General features: G+C 36.7%; 4 protein-coding genes across 10 annotated transcripts; 2 read left to right on the top strand and 2 right to left on the bottom strand.

Annotated features, from left to right (window-relative positions):
• Window positions 1-880: 880 nt before the first annotated feature.
• On the top strand, window positions 881-2515 carry LOC103951922 (transcription factor MYB123). Its single transcript, XM_009363410.3, is given in 4 exon segments — window positions 881-1194; window positions 1431-1560; window positions 1673-1989; window positions 1992-2515. Coding segments are annotated over 4 exon segments (984 nt in total). The 5' UTR covers window positions 881-1061; the 3' UTR covers window positions 2396-2515.
• A 9802-nt stretch (window positions 2516-12317) lies between these two features.
• On the top strand, window positions 12318-14822 carry LOC103951923 (cytochrome P450 72A397-like). The gene is made up of 5 exons (XM_009363411.3): window positions 12318-12614; window positions 13035-13255; window positions 13344-13594; window positions 13688-14084; window positions 14170-14822. Exons 1-5 carry the CDS (start codon window positions 12341-12343, stop codon window positions 14596-14598), a joined length of 1572 nt encoding a protein of 523 aa, XP_009361686.1. The 5' UTR covers window positions 12318-12340; the 3' UTR covers window positions 14599-14822.
• A 172-nt stretch (window positions 14823-14994) lies between these two features.
• On the bottom strand, window positions 14995-18537 carry LOC103951924. Of its 2 annotated transcripts, none has more exons than XM_009363413.3 (11): window positions 17541-18537; window positions 17409-17453; window positions 17117-17172; window positions 16940-17006; window positions 16798-16837; window positions 16498-16590; window positions 16368-16414; window positions 16206-16266; window positions 15862-15953; window positions 15549-15785; window positions 14995-15375 (listed from the first exon to the last, which is right to left on the bottom strand). In XM_009363413.3, exons 2-11 carry the CDS (start codon window positions 17433-17435, stop codon window positions 15223-15225), a joined length of 873 nt encoding a protein of 290 aa, XP_009361688.1. In that variant the 5' UTR covers window positions 17436-17453; window positions 17541-18537; the 3' UTR covers window positions 14995-15222. The 2 variants fall into 2 exon arrangements, with proteins under 2 accessions (XP_009361688.1, XP_009361687.1); XM_009363412.3 differs by having other exon boundaries at window positions 17590-18536.
• A 171-nt stretch (window positions 18538-18708) lies between these two features.
• On the bottom strand, window positions 18709-20467 carry LOC103951925 (mediator of RNA polymerase II transcription subunit 20a). Of its 6 annotated transcripts, none has more exons than XM_048575623.1 (5): window positions 20325-20467; window positions 20137-20238; window positions 19804-20012; window positions 19633-19722; window positions 18709-19163 (listed from the first exon to the last, which is right to left on the bottom strand). In XM_048575623.1, the coding sequence occupies exons 2-5, from the start codon at window positions 20153-20155 to the stop codon at window positions 18921-18923; spliced, it is 561 nt and encodes a 186-aa protein (XP_048431580.1). In that variant the 5' UTR covers window positions 20156-20238; window positions 20325-20467; the 3' UTR covers window positions 18709-18920. The 6 variants fall into 6 exon arrangements, with proteins under 6 accessions (XP_048431580.1, XP_048431582.1, XP_048431581.1 ...); XM_048575625.1 differs by having other exon boundaries at window positions 19804-20046; window positions 20325-20376; XM_048575624.1 differs by having other exon boundaries at window positions 19804-20046; window positions 20137-20395.
• Window positions 20468-20469: the final 2 nt, after the last annotated feature.

Here is a 20469-nt window from a genome sequence, read left to right as displayed (position 1 = left end):
TGGGGAGGTATATGATGGTTAAATTCATAAAATTAATGGAAATTGGATCTAAGGGATCATTCGGGGAATTTAAAACTATGAATGGTCGTAGTGACTAGTGAGTCACAATCTGACGAAAAATAATAATGGCAAACTGGGCCACTAGTTGACTTTGTGCTCAGATGAAACCCTGCTAATATTCTATATATTGTGAAATTCTTATCGTCTGCTTCGTGCATACAAATTTATTGTTTATATCTTGCTCTTTTTACACCTCACCTTCAGTTATGGCTTTGTTTTTCTTTAGGTATCGGTCAGCACACTTCAATTTAGATGTTCACTTAAACATTTGGGTCATTTCGAGTATCCATCTGGATTATCCGAGTCAGAAGTGTCAGAGTTAAACAAAAATAATAAATCAAAATGTGTAGATTATAAATTCAAATATTTAATTATAAGAGACATTGAATAAAATACACATTAAATATTCAAACAAAAACAAAACATAAATTTGAATTAACGTACGCATTAAATGATGAAATTAAATCAATATGATCACATATTCAAATCAAAGTGCTACCAAAAGATGTAGGAAGTAAACAGTTAAGTGGAAGATATAATCTATATACATAACATGTGCTATAAATTTTTATTTGTAATTATGATAAAAAAAAAATTTATTTGTAATTTACATTTCGCACTTAACTCAACGTAAATGTCATTCAGCCTATCACGCGACACAATAGTTTTTCTTCAAGTTCTTTTACATTTTGTGTGGTGTTCTAAGAGTGACGTTCTTCAGATTGAGAAAATGATTAGAATTTTCCGTTGAATCAAGTGAGATGGGCCTCACTAAATCTAAGACCACAAGTAACGTGTATTGAAAAAATGGCTTTATAATATAAACATAGGCGTGATGAAAATGTGCGGCTATATATATGTAAGTATCCGACTGCAAGGCCACAAGAGACCACATCAAATAAGCATAAGTCTTGGCGAAAAACCAGAGGCTGGAGAGAGAAACAAGTTTCAGAGTGAAAATATATAGTTTTCTGGTGTAACCAAGCACCTAAGCAGTAATAATGGGGAGAAGCCCTTGTTGTGCAAAGGAGGGCATGAACAGAGGTGCTTGGACTGCCCATGAAGACAAAGTTCTCACTGAATACATCAAGCTCCATGGAGAAGGCAGATGGAGAAACCTTCCCAAAAAAGCAGGTAACAGTTAAATCAAAATGCTAACTTAGAATCAATAGTAGCTTACCCTTTTTTCCGGTTACATTGAAGGACTTCGAGCTTTGAACCTACCAGACTACTCTTACCACTTTCACCGCTGGGCTAACCACAATGGCTTGATAGTAGTTTACTTTAGAGCAAGCCCATCGCTGGTTTTCTAAATTGTGCATGAAAATCATATAAATGTCTAATTAATTAGTACTTAATCATATACGCAGGTTTAAACAGATGTGGGAAGAGCTGCAGGCTTAGGTGGTTGAATTATCTGAGGCCAGACATTAAGAGAGGTAACATATCTCCAGATGAAGAAGAGCTTATCATTAGGCTTCACAAACTTTTGGGGAACAGGTAATTTTCTTCTGATTTTTTTTTTATTTATGAAATTCTAGTAATTGGGTTCTTTATTTTGATGGATTTTTTTTTTTTGTTTTTTGTTTTTTTTTTTTTTTTTAATTTTCAGATGGTCTCTAATAGCTGGTAGGCTTCCAGGGCGAACAGACAATGAAATAAAGAACTACTGGAACACAAATTTAGGTAAAAAAGTTAATGACCACCAACAAGGATCTGCTTCAGATCTCAAGCACCACAAAAATGGTGAACCAAATTCCAAGAAAGCAAAAATGATGGACATGGCAGCACCAGCATCCCATGTTGTCCGTACCAAAGCTGCTAAGTGTACCAAAGTTTTTATCGACCCACACCCACACAAAGTCCCACTTGGTCATGATCATCAACATTGTACTGAGGAAATAAATGCAGGGGGACTAATGTTTGGTGACAAGCCAGCGCTATGGATGATGACCACATTAATAGCACACAGTCATTTTCTTCGTTCTCTAATATCAATGCTGATCAAGAAAATGTAACCTCGGATTTTTTGGCGGATTTTGACATGGATGAGATTAGCTTAGCCAATCTTCTGAATTCGGATTTTCCGGAGATTAATCACGATGAATTGAATCATAATGGCAGTGACAATGGTATGTCACATTGTGTAGATGAAACCGCTCGATTTTTTTCAGAAGGAATGCTGCAACATTGGAAGAATGGTGGTAGCGACGATGGTGATGATCGAGTTCAAGTTCAGCCAAATTTGGTTCTCAATTTCCATTCCTACACTTCTTTTCTGGGTTCTGACCATCAAGGGAAGAATGCCTTGGAGTTGGAGAGAGTCGTTGAATAATTTTTCCTAATTATTATCTATTGTATATATTGTAATATTTTTTATGGTGTCATCTTGTCTCCATGCTGGTCATGTTTGATATTTATCATAATTATCAGTGGCAATCCTACTTTTCCTTGATTTATATGATCAGAGAATTCGCTTTTGTTTCCCAAAAAAAAAAAAGAATTGACTTTTGAGATGTGTTATTTTCTCGATGGAATATGGCCTCATGTGTGGTGTATTTATGTTGTCCTGTGGTGGAGCGGGAACCTTTTGATTTGTAAGTTGAACATGCTATGAAAAAGAGAAAAGAAATGGACTGCTTCACCAGGAGAAAAAAGCAAGCTTGCTCAAAGTATATACAAATAAATTGTCACAAATCTGGATTTTTATGATTTTTAGTTACGTAAATTACATTTTATCACCTCAGGTTTGATGTGTATTGTAATCTCATATAATATCTTCAAAACATTTCGCTTTTATACATCAAGTACTATTTTATTTCAATATAATACATCCGTTAGATTTTCCATTCATTGATATTTTAAAAATTGATGTGGTTGCCACATGACAATTATTTTTTTATTTTATTACCTATAAAAAAATAAAAAACCCAAAAAACCCATCCCCCGACCACCTCCACCCCCTTCCCCATCACCACCGCAACCCTTCCTCATCACCATCATTGCCCCCAGACCACTCCTCCCTCTTCACCTCCCCGACCCACCTTCTCCCTCGCCTCCACTCTCTTCACCTCCCCTCCCCTAGCTGAGACCCACTGCCGAAGGAAATTTCCACTCAAATGCCTCATTTGAAATTAATCAATTCACAAGAGATCCAATTTTTCTTGAAAAAATGAAAATCCAGTTTTCCCTTTTCCCTCTACTTTCCCAGCTACCAAACAGATAATCTCACTCTGCAAAAACGACCCCACACAATAATTTATTCCCTTTTTCTTCCATGATTTCTCACCAACCAAACAGCATTTAGCATCATGAAATTCAGAAAATCACAATGCACCTATCGAACCCAAATTCAAAACCCACAACTTTCGAAACCAAAACACCAAAAACAAACACACCCAGATCTACAAATCGTACAGAAACCAAAAAATAAAATAAAAAATCAGACAACCGAGAGCAATGGGTTACCTATTGAGAACCAGGGTCGGATCCAACGCAAGAGAAACGATGGAACACGACCACCCTTTGTTCCTCTCTCCCTCTAGAATCTGAACCACCAGCACCACCACTAGAAGAGGTTTCAGCGTTGAGGGTCAAGTGGTGCAAGGAGGAGTGGTCTGGGGCTACGATGGTGATGGGGAAGGAGGTGGAGGTGGTCGGGGGAATGGGTTTCTGGGTTTTCTGGGGTTTTTTTTTTTTTTTTTTTTTTTTTTTTTTTTTAAGGTAATAAAATGTAAGGGATGTATTATATTGAAATAAAATAGTAGTTGAGATATAAAAATGAAATGTTTGAAAAATATTATATGAGATTGTAATAAATATCAAAATCTAAGATGGTAAAATGTAATTTACCTTTTTTATTTTGTTTCTGCCAATTATCACAGATTCTTCGGTGTAAGTTTTTTAATTAAAAATTTTGAAGGAAAACAATTTAAAAAATAAACAAAGAGTGGAATTTCGTATAGAGTTCGTCCTTTCTTGCAAGACTAATACTCTCAGAACTAGGGGACCCAGCCCCTTATGATTAATAAGAGTCATCGACGTTTAACATTTATTTATGTGGACCAAGTTTGTGCAATTATAGAGGAGAAATACTACCGAGATTCTTACTGCTCCCTTATTTCTTTTGCATAATATTTTTATAATGTTGATGTGAGAATTAACGATAAATTATGAGGTAACAGAAAATTCATAAAAAAAATTTCACTTTGAAATAATCGTCTTAACATTTCTCATTATAGACATAATAATGCCCAATTGTTGAAACTGATGTTCAAGAAGTCAATTAATTGAAAAGATTAAAAAGTCGGGTGAATTGTCGATTTAGCACTTAAATTATTACCTAAATGAAAATTAAGTTCCTAAGCTATTTTTTTCGAAAGAATCAGTCTTCAAACTAATAAAATCTGCCAATTACATCCATAATATTAAATTCGAAGCTATACTATTTAATTTTTCGTCAATTTAAGTCGTATGTCTTACATATGATACATTTTAGTGAGTAGATTGGTAGATTTTCATAGTTTAAGGACTTATTTTTTCAAAGAAATAATGTATGGAGTTAATTTTGAAAGGTAAATTAGATATTTGATTCGCAACTTACACGCAACATTAAGGGCATGTAGGCAAGAAAATGGCAGCAACAATCTCTAAAATATTAGGGATGGAATTAGCAATTTTAATGAATTATGGGACTTATTTTACCGAAAAAATAATTCAGAGACCTAATTTCATTGAGATGGTGATTAAGGGACTAAATTGGTAGTTCATCCTAAAAAGTACATGTGTGGCACAACATTCTTCATGTCTGAAGTTTCAATTAATTTGACTTTTTCACACCAATTAGCTTACGGGCATGCCCTATAAAAATCTATAAGTTCTTGATTTCAAATTTTCAAGAGAAACGATATTGTATTAGTCAAAAGAATTGGCGATAGCAACCTTAGAGGAACTAATTAAAAAGTGTATTTTCAAGCCTTTACAATCATAGAGGAGCTAAAAAGTGCTTCTTGTGCTTCCATTTAATTGAACCCAATTGTGAATATGGTTTTTTGTTCTATATTAGTCATGTACCATTATTCACGAATTGGTGGTCCAGTGGTAAAGGACGGACTGCAAGACTTCCTTCAAACTAAAAACTGGAGGTCTCGGGTTCGAAATCCGTTGCTGATGTGAAAGCCTGACTTGTGGCTAGAGGAAGATTGAAATGCCTATGTGAATCTTTTCCTTACCACTAGTTGTCCCATTTTTAAAAAGTTTAAAAAGTTTTTGTCTTTAGTTACCTACGTCTTGCATCACTCTGCTAAGTTTAAAAATAGGTATCCCATCCTTGTGAACTATTTCTCTAACAGACAAAAAACTTTCTCTATCACAAAATGTAAATTATTACGTGTCTATTTATTGTCAAATGATTGAACATAACATTTCTCAAATCTAACTTCTGTGTCTCTCTCTCCATAGTAAACACGTGTCTCTGCTATCAAGCGAGGCTGCTGGCCACAAATGATCGTTCAAATGGTCCCAATCCAACAAAGCCTCCCACACTACTCCCTCTTTGGCAGTAGTGAGTGAAGGTCCCAACGATGTCAGCCTTTTAGGTACTACAACGTTTGCATTGCCTTAAGGGTGGATTGGGGGCCTGTCGTGCCTCTACGTTGGGCATGTGCACAAAAGGGATGATGAATAATATATGACATATCAACCCAACGAGGGCATGCAAGCAGTGGTAGCCAGAAGGTTACGAAGGTCTAAACTATAAACTTCATTTATTTGGGGTCGAAAAGCAATTTTCATCGTTAGGTCAACATCCAACACTCTTTGTCGATGAGACAAAATCAATAGAACTGTTTGGTGGTAGGTGATATAAGCACTTTAGAAAGTAGCTAGCTTTCCACGTCCATCCATGCTAGAAACTAGAAAGTAGCTAGCTTTCCACATCATCCATACACTAACAAGTTGGAGCACAAGAAAAGTCTAAATTTCATTATTGTTATATTATTGACATAATATTAAAAATGGTATTTTTTTAAGGGTTTTAATATATTGACAAAATGACACGAAAATTAAATTTTGTAACATTTTATGTCATTTATCTTTGTGGGAAGCTAAAGTTGCCACATTTTAGTAAAATTGTGCTTATACCTTCATTACCATTGACCATTATTGTGTACTGATATATTAGTATCATCCAATGGTAGAAGATAGAAAATTAAACGTGGATCATGTGACAATAACAAATACTAGTAGAATTTAAACACGACGTCACGTGTACTTTATAATTGGTATTCAATTGAAATTATCGTTAAGATCTCTCCAGGATTAGTCTTGACAAAAAATTATTCTTAAGCCCAAATTACAAACATCATACTTACGAAAAGTGATGGAAGTTATTGAGAGAGAGAGAGAGAGAGAGAGAGAGAAATTTGAGAATGAGTACAAGCTGGTGATTAAATTAGCATGCATATTATTTTTATTTCATATATACATTAAAGTTCAAAATGGTTGAATAAGATAAAAATATAATAATTGACAAATTAGCAGAATTCGAGACCACAATTACGGGAGAAATGCTAGTCCTAACATATCTTGCTGTCCCCTCGATCACACAGATTTGGTGTTCTATGGCATTAGGTAGTAGGTACGTGTTTTCTCTCCGTTAGACAAAGAGAGACAGAGAGAGACTTCCAAGTTCCATCCATGAATAATTTCTTGATCTTTCACAACTGAATTATATGGCATTAACGTCGCCAGCCATGAGCCATGCTTATATCGTGGTTTACTTTGTTATCTAATACAGTTTTTTTATTTTATTTTATCTTTTTAACCAAAATGGTTTATGAGTTTTGCGAAACAAATTATTTTGATCTTTGAGATTTGAAATTAATAGAAGTGATCCCTGAGATTGTCTATCATAAATCATTTTGGTCCCTCTATGCAAAATCATGTTAAATAAGGATTAAAATGACAAATATACCCTCAATTTAATAAACAATAGGCCAAAATGATTTGATAAAAATTAAGGGTATTTTGATCATTTTATTTTTATTTAATAGAGATTTTTCACGGAATGACCAAAATGATTGATAGTGGACAAAATCAGTGATCAATTTTATTGATTTCAAATCTCATAAACTAAAATGAAGAATTATGAAAATCTCATTGATCATTTTGACTAAAAAGCTTTTTGGTTTTCATGACTTTTAGCACAAAGATTTCGACATATGGTAATATAATATTTTAAGTATAAAGGACGAAATTTTCTCTATTATTTCCAGGACTTTGCTTTTGGACTTCGCTTTTTCATGTCAAGTTTAATTGATTATATTCAACATGATGTACGTTAAGTTTTTGTTAATCTCAACCACTTAATCTAAAAACAATATTGGACATGATCGGAAGTTTAATTTATACAACTTCCTTAGTTATATTTTAAGCTTTAAGTGTGCTACCTACTCCACTAAGTTCCATACTAATTAACATTGAAAGTTTGTGGATTGAATTAATTCTCAAGGAAGAATATTTTGGACAATGTTTGTATGTTCCCTTCTTTTAATATATATATATATATATATATAATATATTTGAGAATCTTACTGAATCCGATCTGATGTAAAGTTGTAAACTCATGTTATTTTCTTCAATTGAAGCAATTTGATCTTCATGATGACAAGCAACAAAAACTTAACTAATATATTTTTTTGGTCTTACTGATTAATATATAGTAGCGAGATATAACACTGTATGCAGGGCAAATTTTAATCTATCACGTGACATAGGCACCTCAATCATTTTTGTTCTTGTTGTTTGTTTGTCAATTTTTAGCTTCAGCTTGTACAAAGGATAATACTTCTCTCATTTTTGAAATAGGAGGAAACTCCTCTTTTCCCATTAACCATTCAATATTCAATTGTTTTGGAGACCATTTTGCCATGTTTATGATGATGAACCGTCAATTTATTTGATTCATATGGATAACTAAACAATCTTTAAACCAAATAAATATTTCTAGAGATGATTTGTAAATGATACTAAAGAGAATGGATTGTTCTAATTACCTTTATTGTATGGTCTAATGATGTGACAGTCACAGTAGCAGGGAATAAGGATTTCCCGATCCTCCAAGAAAATAAGGAAAGCATTGTCCTTGTACAAATATCTCATTCCTCATTTACCCACTTTCATACGGTAAGTGAACTGCTCAAGTCTATGCTCCAAGTCCAAACGCACCAAGCCAAAAAAGTGACCTATATATGGAGGATCTATGGTTTTTACTGAAAATTAATAGGGGGCTGTGAAGAAAGTACTGATCGACATTTCTTTTACCAATTCAGGAGGAATATTATTGATTAATTATGCGTTTTCAGATCTCTCACCATTCTCAAACATTCCCTTCAGTTGATATATATATATATATATATATATATATATATATATATACACATATATATCTGTCTGTGGAGGAGACTTTTCAAGCACGCCAGAAACCCTAGAATGCTATTTTTAGCCAGTCTCAAGTTTTAATGGATCAGGGAAAGGGAACAAAATATGAAACCAGGGTAAATATTCCATGACTTTCAACAGCTTTAACGATAAAAAGAAAGGATGTGGCGAAATAGGAATATATAGGGTATAGGAGGGGAGGGCTGCCTTAAATTAATTTGACCAGAAGCCATAATCTTACTTCTGTTAGGAGTGCAAGTATTAGACTTTTCGGTTTCGATTAAATTTAGGTATACCTACTCTCACCTAATGGCATGTTCGAGAGCGATTTTAGGATGCTTTCGACAATGTTTGAATGAAAAAAATTAAATGCGGCCATGACCAAGGTGCTTACGAGCTGAACTGCTTCATACAAAAGCACTCCCTAACACTCCAAAAAAATTATTGAAGTCACATTGGGGTCCTCAACTCAATCAATTCGCACAAATTATACCTCTGTAATTTCATGTCACTTTAAACCCCAATATGTCACTTTATAAATTTTTCCTGCTAGAATACATTTTTACGAGTGGTAGATTGACCTGGTGGTTAGGGCCTTCTTTTTCAATCTATTGCGTCCTAACTAGGTTTGATCTCTCTTTCCTCTCTAAATACAGGTGATCGAAAGTGTTAATATTTTTGCATGTGATCCAATATTCTAGTAAATAGAGTGTTGGGTTTTCATCCATATATCTCAGGTTCGAAACTCCACCTTCTCTTAAATTATTGTAATATTTTCGAACCCTTCACACTTAATAATAATGAAATAAAATAAATGGAATGGTACAACCATTATTAAGAAGAGAAGAGTGTGGACAATGACATTAGTAGTCTCAAAGATGCTTTAATGGGGCAAGGCCTGGGTCCAGATTTTGTTATGCATTTCGCAAGCCCTGATAAATTAAAGCCCAATATATTTTTCCACTTTTGTTATTGTTTTGGACATCCAAACAAAGGGCCGGGCAATTTGGTTTGGTGTTTCTTGGATTGGTTCAAGAAGTCGATTAGTTCAGGTTTATCTTTTACACCAAAAACAAGTAATCCCAGTCCGTGTTGTAAGAGAGTATTAAAACTGATTAGATATCTATATAAAGGCCTTTCATGGGGCATTCTACCTTCTAAATTGAAATGCAGTACAGTTTTCCGGTGGCTTCAATCCTAAACTTTCAGAAATCTGAAGTTGGCATCTTCATCAGCAACATCTATTTCTCTGGCGAACTCGAAACCAACATTAAGCAAGAAGCTTGACGAGGAGAGAAAAAAAAACTACCCCTCTACTTCTGTCATGATCGGTTGCTCGAAGCAATTGAAAAGTATCAGGTTCTTGTTATTGTTGGGGAACCTGGATGTGGAAAAACTACAGAAATCCCTCAATACCTATATGAGGCCGGGTACACAAAGGATGGATAGAAAAAGATTGGAATCACACTGCCACGTGGACTCACTCATGTCATGCCAGATGTCGCCACCAAAGTTGCTGAGGAGAGGGGAGTCCAGCTTGGACATGAGGTAGGCTATTCCAACCCTAATACTTTGGGTCATACTAATGTTTTGATCAAATACATGACGGATGGAATTTTGGTGCGTCAAATATTTGAGAGGGAAGCAAATGTGGAGAGCTACACTGTGGTGATGGTGGATGAGGCACAAGAGAGAATGCTCGCAAGTCTCAACTGATATTTTACTTGAAATACTTAGAAATATTACTCGACTAAGACCATCCGCTTTTAAGCTGTTAATTTCATGTTCAACTTTCATAGATGCTTAAAAATTTTGTGACTTTTTCGATTCTGACTTGATTTTGCAAATTCCCCGACGAATGGGGTGTAATAAGAGACACTACATGCATACCATGGAAGATGGCTATGACTTGGTGGATTTAGTAGTTACACAAACCTTGGTATTTCATGTGATGGAAGCACCTGGTGACATATTGGTATTTTTGCCTGGTCAACAAGAAATCGAATCCTTTGACCATTCGTTGAAGCAAATAACGATCCTCGTGGTCATACCCAGTTGATTACACCCCCCATTAGTGCAGAAGTTTTGGAGCCAACACCTCAAGGGGTTAGGAAGGTTGTACTTGCAACAGGCCCGGCTGAAATTTCGTGGCTAATGTTGAACAGTATTCAGTATGTCATTGACTCTGGTCTTTGCAAGATGAAGTCTTATGATCCGATGGCCGGGAAGGAGTTGGATCGAGTGAGTCCCGTCTCGAAGGCTGAGGCAACGTAGAGGGCAGAGCTAGCGCTAAGCGGGATCTACGTGCTACAGGTTGTACACTAATAATTTTTACGAGGGTTTACAAGAGAACACACCAGAAGTACAAAGGAGAAACCTTGTAAATGTTGTTCTTGTGCTTAAGAAACTAGGGTTTGGTGATGTATTTAAATTTGGGTTTGTGGATCCTCCAGCTTCTGAAGCATTGGCACAAGCTCTGCAGCAGTTGATTAGAAGGGGAGTTTTAGATAATGATCTGGGTGAGTTGACTCAAGTTGGTAACCAGATGGCAGACACAGTTTCATTATCCATGTGATGGAAAATAGAAAAATATTTTGATTCATAAATATTAATAGTTAGGAAGCTTTGCTTTTCAATTTTCAATTTTATTCTTGTAGAATATATCTTTAATTTACTTAGCTTCAAACATTTGATAATGTTCTGATACCATGAAGAAAGTTGAGGTTCCACCATAAAACCAAGTGACAATATGGGGAATACCCCAACTACTTTTTAACACATGCAAAATCCCTTCTTTCCCAAATGTAGGATTAATACTCTCAACCACTTAACTAAAGAGTTTGTGTTATATAAATTTGTAAGCTAAATTATACAACTCAATGTTGCTCTTGTGGTGAAAAACTTGATAGTAATATGTTTGTGGTTGTGTTTCTTAGCTGTCTCGGTCCAAATCGAACATTCCATCCAAAGTCCTTCCAACTCACACAAATACATGCATCGCTTTGCAAATTTGATTCAAGTGTAAAGCATGTTTCAATCAACCAATTCCTTAAAAAACCTTTTCACCATTATATACAACGCACACATGACAAAGTTAGACATTTTAGATAAAAAGTTCAAATTAAACCGAGATTGATAACAGACTTATCAAATATATGTTATTAAGAATTTTTTCACCACATAAGTAGCATTGATGTATCACACCACGTATATAGATGATTTGTCCAAATCGGCATAATAATTTCTTATTTCTTATTTATTTTATGGGTCAAGGCTTGATCCTCACGAAAAGGACACATTTGATTTGATCCTCCCAACCAGAGCTTGATCTTCAAGCAAACTAAAACCTTTGGGCCTCAAGTAAACACAAAACATTCCAAGAGGAACTTAACAAAAAGTAATATCTGATATCTCAGAAAGCATGAACAAAAGTTGACTAATCAGATGGTGTATTGTCCACGTATCAAGAATAACTAGATAAATGACTTAAAGTAATGAAACATCGTTAGTCAACAAAAAATGTCGAATTAACATTATAAAACAACATTAGATTTGACAGATTATTTCCTTTTTTACAAGATAGAACATCATTAATCAACGTCGAATTAGCATTATAAAAGAACATTAGATTTGACAGATTATTTCCTTTTTTACAAGATAGAACATCATTAATCAACGTCGAATTAACATTATAAAAGAACATTAGATTTGACAGATTATTTCCCTTGTTACAAGATAAGCATTTGACTGGAAGCTCCAAAATCTCTATTATATATTGCTCAAGTTTGAGTTTATGAATCATTATTCATCAAACATCCAAACAATCTCAGTTTTATTTAGTATGGAAGAATATGTACTGCTATTATGTTCTCTTGCATTTGTTCTGCTGCTCTATGGTGCTGCTAGGGTTTCCTACTCCATTTTTTGGAAACCCAAGTGGCTAGAGAGGCAGCTGAAGCGACAAGGGATTAGAGGCACCCCTTACAGGCCACTCATTGGAGACATGAAGGAGTTTGTTAGGCTGATCAAGGAAGCATGGTCCAAGCCTATGAGCTTAACTCACCAGATTGCCTCACGTGTCGAACCGTTCACCTCAACTATCATGCAGAAATATGGTAACACACCTTGTGAATTATGTTTTTATTCTGAGAAATGTTATTCGCACTCCAGAAAAACTATTATGCATTCATTTCTTATAAGTTATAAAAACGTAAAGGAGAAATTGCACTTGTTAACGTTCCATGGTGCCAATAAGAGTTCTTTATATTTTCTAGGTCAATATCGTGCCTATGAACTTTAATTTGGTTTTGGTTTCCTTGATGTTCTAACTTTTAAAACTTGTCAGGTTACTCCTACAGTCAAATATGTCAATTTTACATTAAATTGAAGGTTATTTTTGTCCATTCACTTGAAAAATTTGACATGCTTTAAAAGATTATGGGAGTTAAAATCAAATTAAAAGTCGAGAAGGCAAATCAGAAGAAGGTTGTAAGTTAATTAGGCATTTCAAAATTTCTCCCCGTTCTTGAATACAGGCAAAATATCAATGTATTGGGTTGGGACAACACCAAGATTGATCATCATGGACACAGAGCTGATGAAAGAAATTCTGTTGAACAAGCAAGGCCATTTCGGTAAGCCGCCATTGAATCCATTGATTCTCATTCTGACGAGAGGACTTGCAAGTCTAGAGGGTGAGAAATGGACCAAACACAGAAGAATTATCAATCCTGCTTTCCACATAGAACGACTTAAGGTTTGTATTTCCAGAAAATTTTGTTCTGCGAGACTCCTTTCTTCTTCTTTTTTTCAGAATGATTCATTCCTCCTTTTTTTACATGTAGGAAATGAAATCGGTTTTCGTAGTCAGTTGTCACGAAATGATAGAGCAGTGGAAGAGGGTGGTTCCCCTTGGAGGAGGAGGAAGTTTTGAAATGGATATCTGGCCTGAGATCCAAAAGCTTAGTGCAGATGTTATTTCTCGAGCAGCGTTTGGAAGCACGTACGAAGAAGGGAAGAAGGTTTTCGAGCTTCAGAAAGAGCTTCTAGTGCTGACATTTGAAGCAATGACTACTTTGTACATTCCTGGTTTCAGGTGCATTTCCAATTTCCATTGTCTAAAACCCTAGCTTTCATGCTTTCATATTTGTTAGCGATAAAAATTAACATTTTGACTGTTTGAGTACAGATTTGTTCCAACAGAAAAGAACCAAAGGAGAAAGAAATTGGCCAAAGACATCACGTCAATGCTGCGAAACATAATCGAGAAGAAAATGAACACGATGAGGGCTGGGGAATCAAGGGTTGATGACTTGCTAGGAGTGCTGTTGCAGTCTAATAACCAGAAGGATTCATCAGAAAATCCAAGCAATACGAAAATCAATGAGACGTTGACAATCGAAGAGGTGATAGAGGAGTGCAAGCAGTTTTATCTTGCTGGCCAAGAAACCACCTCAAGCTGGATAACATGGACCCTGATTGTCTTAGCTATGCACCCAGACTGGCAAGAAAAGGCAAGGCACGAAGTCCTTCGAGTTTGTGGGAAAAAGGAACCCGATTTTGCAGCTATAAGCCACCTCAAAATTGTGAGCATTTCTCTCTGCATGACCACTCTTTACAATCACAAAAATCTTTGCAGCTTCTTCCAAATACTTTGTAATTCTTTTGCAGGTAACCATGATACTTAATGAAGTTTTAAGGCTGTACCCACCGGCGATTGCAGGATACCAACACACTTACAAAGAAACGAAAATAGGAGATATCATTGTTCCAGCAGGAGTTGACATTACTCTCCCAACCCTACTGATTCACCATGATCCTGGCCTGTGGGGTGATGATGCAGGGGAATTCAAACCGGAGAGATTCTCAGAAGGAGTGTCCAAGGCAACGAAGGACCACCAGCAGGCGTTCTTTCCATTCGGATGGGGCCCAAGGACCTGCATCGGCCAGAACTTTGCAATAATGGAAGCAGAGGTTGCTCTAGCTATGCTTCTGCGACACTTCTCGTTCGAGCTCTCGCCTTCCTATACTCATGCTCCATATACGGTTACCATTCTTCAACCACAACATGGAGCTCTAATCACATTGCACCAAATCTAGGGAGGGTTATCTAAATTTCGGTTTCAATAATGTAATTTGAAATCACAAACTGTGTGGCCTTTACATTTCAACAGTGTGTTCTTCATAGTGAAGAAGTCAAGATGTAGGGTTTGCTTATTAAGTTCAGTGTCTTCTTAGAGTCCAAATAAACAAATCACCACCACCATTAGGATCGTTTGTCCCAGTAATTATGGATTAAGAAAAATGCATTCGAATTATGAGAATCGACCCAAGAAAGTGTGAGAACCCGATATGATCTTTGACTGCCGTGTCTTGGATTCAGATGGCCGACAAGAGCCCGATTTACTAGAGCAGTAGATTTAAGAATCCTATCTGTCTAATGTCTAATGGAGAATCGAATGTGTAATGTTATTTGCAAACAGAGAACGTGGAAACTTAGCAAGCACACAAAGAATATGGATTTATTTCAATACCATCAGAATAGAGAGCGTTAGTTGCAATACGTTCACTTGAAACACTCCACTCTTCAGCATATTATCAAGGTATTTAGCCTTACCTATTGGAACTTGTCATCTATTTTCTCGGATAATGTCGAATGAAGAAAGTGCCGCAATTTTTCACTCTCACACACCAAAACTGTATTCGTAAATGGGCAAAAAAACACTAGAATAAACCATCTACACTTTCCAAAATGGAATCGATATCTGGGGTTGCAATGGCTCGCTTGTTCAGCTCGCCGATAATACCAAATCCCTTCTCGTTCTCATTAGTAACCACAAGATCCTGGGCAAAACCACACTTCATTCCTGAGGAGACCTGCAGAAAATTGACAAGATTTTATACAAGAACGTAGTTAACAGGAGTTTGCTAACACATACGGAAATCTACGATCTCCTTTTAAGGTATTTTCAGCACGAACAGTTAAGGCAGAAGTGAGGAAGACAAGAGAAGATATTCGATTTAACATCTTTATTACGAAATGTACTCACATCGAAAAGGGTATCTCCTAGTTTCAGCTTGATAGCACCGCTTCTGTACACCAGCATCTTACCCATGTGGCCAGGTGGTAAATCAGACAAAGCACAAAACTTCTGCATATTGTGCCTGCTTCCCGGTGGCCCTGAGCTTTTTGTTGCCTCAGGGCCATCTGCTGTAGCTGATCGTTTCATTGTAGGCAGATACTGTGGTAACTGAAGAAAGAACATACTTGTTGCTTTATTTTCCTCCTGCCAACAAACTATCAAATGTAAATAATAGGATACAAGCATGCACTGTTTGAGCTTTAACTGTCGAAATACCAACCAATAGATCAAGATCATTTGCCGGTTTTGTTGAGTTTTCATCGTAAGTTGACTCCTCTGAACCGACTCCAAATTCTTCCTGATTACGAATTTCTGCAAGTGGTATAGGTAGAACATTTGGTGCATTATTCAAACACAGGTTGAGATTAACCTTGACAGCAGATGAAACATATATATGATCACATGGAAAATGAAACCTGTTGGATGTGGATCCTATAACGAAAAAGCAATGCCTAGACAACTATATAACAGCTACAACGTGTCGTGTTTCTGAAAATTTGACAATCCTATTGCTTCTCTCATGCGACATAATATTTCTTTTCTAAGATGCATTCCACAACTTACCAGGATCACCAGAATATGGCGGTCTGAGAGGAAGAGTTACAGGGTAATAACTGTACTGATTCTGCAACAACATCCACATTTACACACACACATAAAATTCAGAAAAATAGGGATAGTGAAGAAACCAATTACTACGCATATCTGAGTCATAATGTAACCTACCCATGGCGAACCATATTCTTTCTCCACTTTCATGCCCGAGGCAGCAGCTGCAAAAACACGACCCAGGGTGAGGTACTAGAAGCATCTCATTAGCAGATAAACGAAAAGACTACATCAAAGGATACCATACCATCAGTGGCTGAAGTACTCCCGCCTTTGTGAGCACCATACACTTTCACGGATGTGGATGCAGCACCACCAAATGCAATTTGTGTAGGCGCCACTGCAAATTTAAATAACATGAAAAACTGTTCTAATCCCAAAAAAATTGTAGGGCAGTATTATCTACTCAAGCCAAACTCAAAGAAACCCCAAAAACATCGAAAGGATACGAATTTTGTAGCATTATCACAATTGGACTACCACAATGATATCTGGCCTATTTAAATCCGAATTCAAGAGTCACAACGCAGAGTTAGAAGAGCCTTACATTTCTTTTCATCTTTCGGCCTTGCGTGTATTGATCTTTCCTACAATATCAGATAACCCAATAACGAAAATAAACAAAAAATAACATGAGATATTGGAATAAAAACTGAAATTAAGTACATTTGCTCAACACAGTTACATACACTGAATCGTTTCAGCAGTTCCCTAGCCTTTTCAGCATCAGACTCCTCCGTCACATGGTCCGCTTCGCTGAAGACCAAGAGATTAAGAACAACACAAGTTAAAAATCAAATTAAACCAACAAAGGGCATATAGGCATTGCTATCAAGTTTTAACTTTTAACCATAAGTGAAACGTACATTTTGATTTCAGGTTTTGGAACCCGGCGCGGGGCAGCTTTCGGTATGAATCTCCTCTGCAGTGAGCAAAAACATATCAGAAAAAACACGATAAGTGAAACTTTTTAACGACTGAAAAACACAAAAGAGAATCGAATAACTGCAGAACATATATATATATATGTGTGTGTGTGTGTGTGACTGAAAAAAACAAAAAACAAAAACCAAAAGAGAATCGAATAACTGCAGAACATATATATATGTGTGTGTGTGTGTGTGTGTGTGTGTGTGTGTGTGTGTGTGTCAAACAAACCTTTCTGGGAGCTGGTTCTGGCTCCATTGGAGATTAAACGAGAATCTTCAGATAAAGAACAAATAAAATTAGAGAAAAAAATTGGTAACCCATGATTGCAAACAAGAAACCCAAATAAAAAACATGTATAACCTATGCAGAACGATGATATGATATGATGATGGAGGTGGTGGTGGCTCACCTGTATTGGCGGGGAGAGAGAGAGAGGAGAGAGAGGAGAGAGAGTGATGGCTGATGAACACAAAGCCCTCTCTTCCTCTTCTGTTCAACAAACGGAGGTTTTATAGGGGCGGTGAGGGCCTCTGCAGTGCTAGTGTGCGGCTTCACGTGGATTTGCGGCCCCTTTGTTCCCACTCGCACCAGTTTTTTTCTCTCTCTCTCTTAATTTACACAGTACGTGCAAAAAGCACAAAACTTTGTTCTTTGCAGATTCGCATGGGTTATAGTACTTCAGTTCAACAAGGGCTCTACAGTCTCAGCCTATCCGAAACACATGGAAAAGGCCCAGGTTGAAAATACTTGTGGATTGACTTGGTTAGTCACGTGACTTTTTATTTACGAAAACCAATAGAGTAAAACCCCTAAACGGTTATCACATGCACAGAACTACAAACGGTTTGTGCCACGCCACATGTTGAAAGAGAGAGAGAACGGTTTCACCCAAGATTTTGCCCTTCACTATACCCAGGATGCTATTGGACAACAAAATGCAGCTTTCTGATGTGATATTGTATCATTGGTTTAAAACACCATAATGAGATCCCAGGTGTAGAGAAGTTTCTCTCAATACTTGAGCATGATTTTGGTCTTTTTGACAAACTTTTTCCCTATATTCTAATTTCGTCATATTTTCACGGAGAATGACTTGCACGGTACAAGTTCACCACCAAGTGAAGTCACATACCAATAATATAAGGACACACGTTAACTTTTTTCCATACGTTCTTATGTTATTGACACAAAATACCACCGTGACGAACAAACCTATGGCAATACAAGTTGTTCTCATTTTCAAGAGGTTTATCATTTTGTGGGTAACTCCTAATCATTGTTTTGTTTTTGTATGTATATATGTACTGCCTTGCTTAGGTTTATCAAAACAACAAATCTTTCCTTTTCCAAGGGATCCGGAAAAAATGGTTCCTTCTCTTGGCGATTCCTCAGCAGATGTCAGAGAAACAAGAATGAAGTTCTGGACATTGGGGATGTGGAATATGATCATGTCAAAATTAGCAAAGAAAATAAACGCAGAATCGGCTTTACTCCAAACCATAATTAACAAGGTGAGGGAAAAGGGATCTCAAGAAATTACTTCTTTTCGATTTCAAACATCCTATCGTTTGCTTTCTATTCTTCCATGGACAATCAAACCTGCATACAGAACTTCATTACTCCCCGTTTTCTTCTATCCAAACAGCGGGAGAGTCAGCGCTAAGAAGATATGGAATTGGAATCATCCATTCCTCAAACCAGTTGACGAGTGACACACATCAAATTCTTTTTCTTCGTTTCCTAATTTCTTGCTGATTGCTGCACTGCTTGCACGATCGCAATGAGTTGAGCCATAATGGCAGCATACTGGACAGCAGTATGTTGTGAAGTACATTGGTCAAGGCCATACTCGGAAAAGTTTGGTTCCACATGCATGAAGTGCCCCAGTAATGATCTTTTCGACAAAGCCTGCTGCCATATATCCATGAACTCTTCCATGACTTGCCTCACTTTTTCCATCGAAGAAATGGGAAGGTACTCCAGCTGCAGAACACAGAGTTAACATGAAACTATTTCTCAGAACCAGAATAACAGGGAGATCAAGAAATCAATCCAACATTACTAATTTGAGTCACTAATCTAAAAAGTGAAAGCTTAATTAGAACGAACAATCGTCAAAAATCCAACTTTCATATATTAGCCAGAGCTTGGTAATCACATTGCTCGGCAAAGAGTACTTCACCCTGTATTCCAAACTCGTGCACAAGGGCAATTGAGGTGCCTAAACAAGTAAACTACTTTCGCCATGCATTACCATCAGCATTAAACGTTCCAACAGAGAGCTCCGTAAGAACCAAGGAAAATACTCACATAAAACCAAAAGGCACCTTCTCAATGGAAAGCTTTGTCAAACTCCTCAGCTATTTCAAAATGCACATCTAACTTCTAAAACTCGTAAAACCGAAATATTCAAATCCTCAACCAAATTTCAAGCTCATAGCAACGTCCATACCTCCATAACTATTCCTTTTAAATTTTCGGAATGAGTAGGAATAACTTTCCCCACTCTCAATTGGAAGTCCCCGACTTGATACTGAAACCCCTACACATTAAACCATAAACCACAAAGAATCAAGTAAAACCATTTTCTCGATTTCCACCTCCAAAATTCAGAACATCAAACCTTCCAACTACACCAATTGGAGGGGGAAACCTCAAAATAAAGCGAGACCCTCGATTTGTACGACTGTAACTTCTCCATAATCGCCTGAATCGAAGAATCCACCTCGAGAATTATCCGCTGCAACCGCATTATCAGGTAGTACTTACTCGGTTGCTCCGGCAGCGCAATCCCCAGAAGATAACGCGGGGGTTCCCCGGTTAAAGACGGCTCTGATGATGCACGCACAATGTACTATATCAAAATCTAATTTTTCAAACAATTAGCAAAACCCACAAACAAGATCCAAAAACAAAACAATTAAAAACATGAAAGATGAGAAATTTGGTTTTCCACCTTCCTTCCTTGACGCCATTGATGCTCTCGACGCACTGCGTGACTTCGTTTACGATCTGACTGTTGACCGTCGTCCCTGCGTTGGGCTGCCAATGCAAAACCCTAAAATTGCAGCACCACAAAAATCAAGCACAAAACTTTATCATACATAACTGTCCGAATCTGTGATTGGGATTTTCAGTGGTTACCATTTGAGTGGCATTGCCTCGGATATCGGCGGTTTCTGATTTAGGGTTTAGCAGAGATATAGGACACTGATTGAATTCGGAGATTTTAAAGGACTAAATTGAGTGAAATTGAAAGTTCGGAGTGCAAAAAAGGACATATTTTTAG

The sequence above is a fragment of a genome, unplaced genomic scaffold (assembly GCF_019419815.1).
Source record: "Pyrus x bretschneideri cultivar Hongxiangsu unplaced genomic scaffold, Pyrus_bretschneideri_v1 Contig8, whole genome shotgun sequence".
NCBI classification, from domain to species: domain Eukaryota; kingdom Viridiplantae; phylum Streptophyta; class Magnoliopsida; order Rosales; family Rosaceae; genus Pyrus; species Pyrus x bretschneideri.
This window is presented reverse-complemented; position numbering and strand designations above follow the sequence as displayed.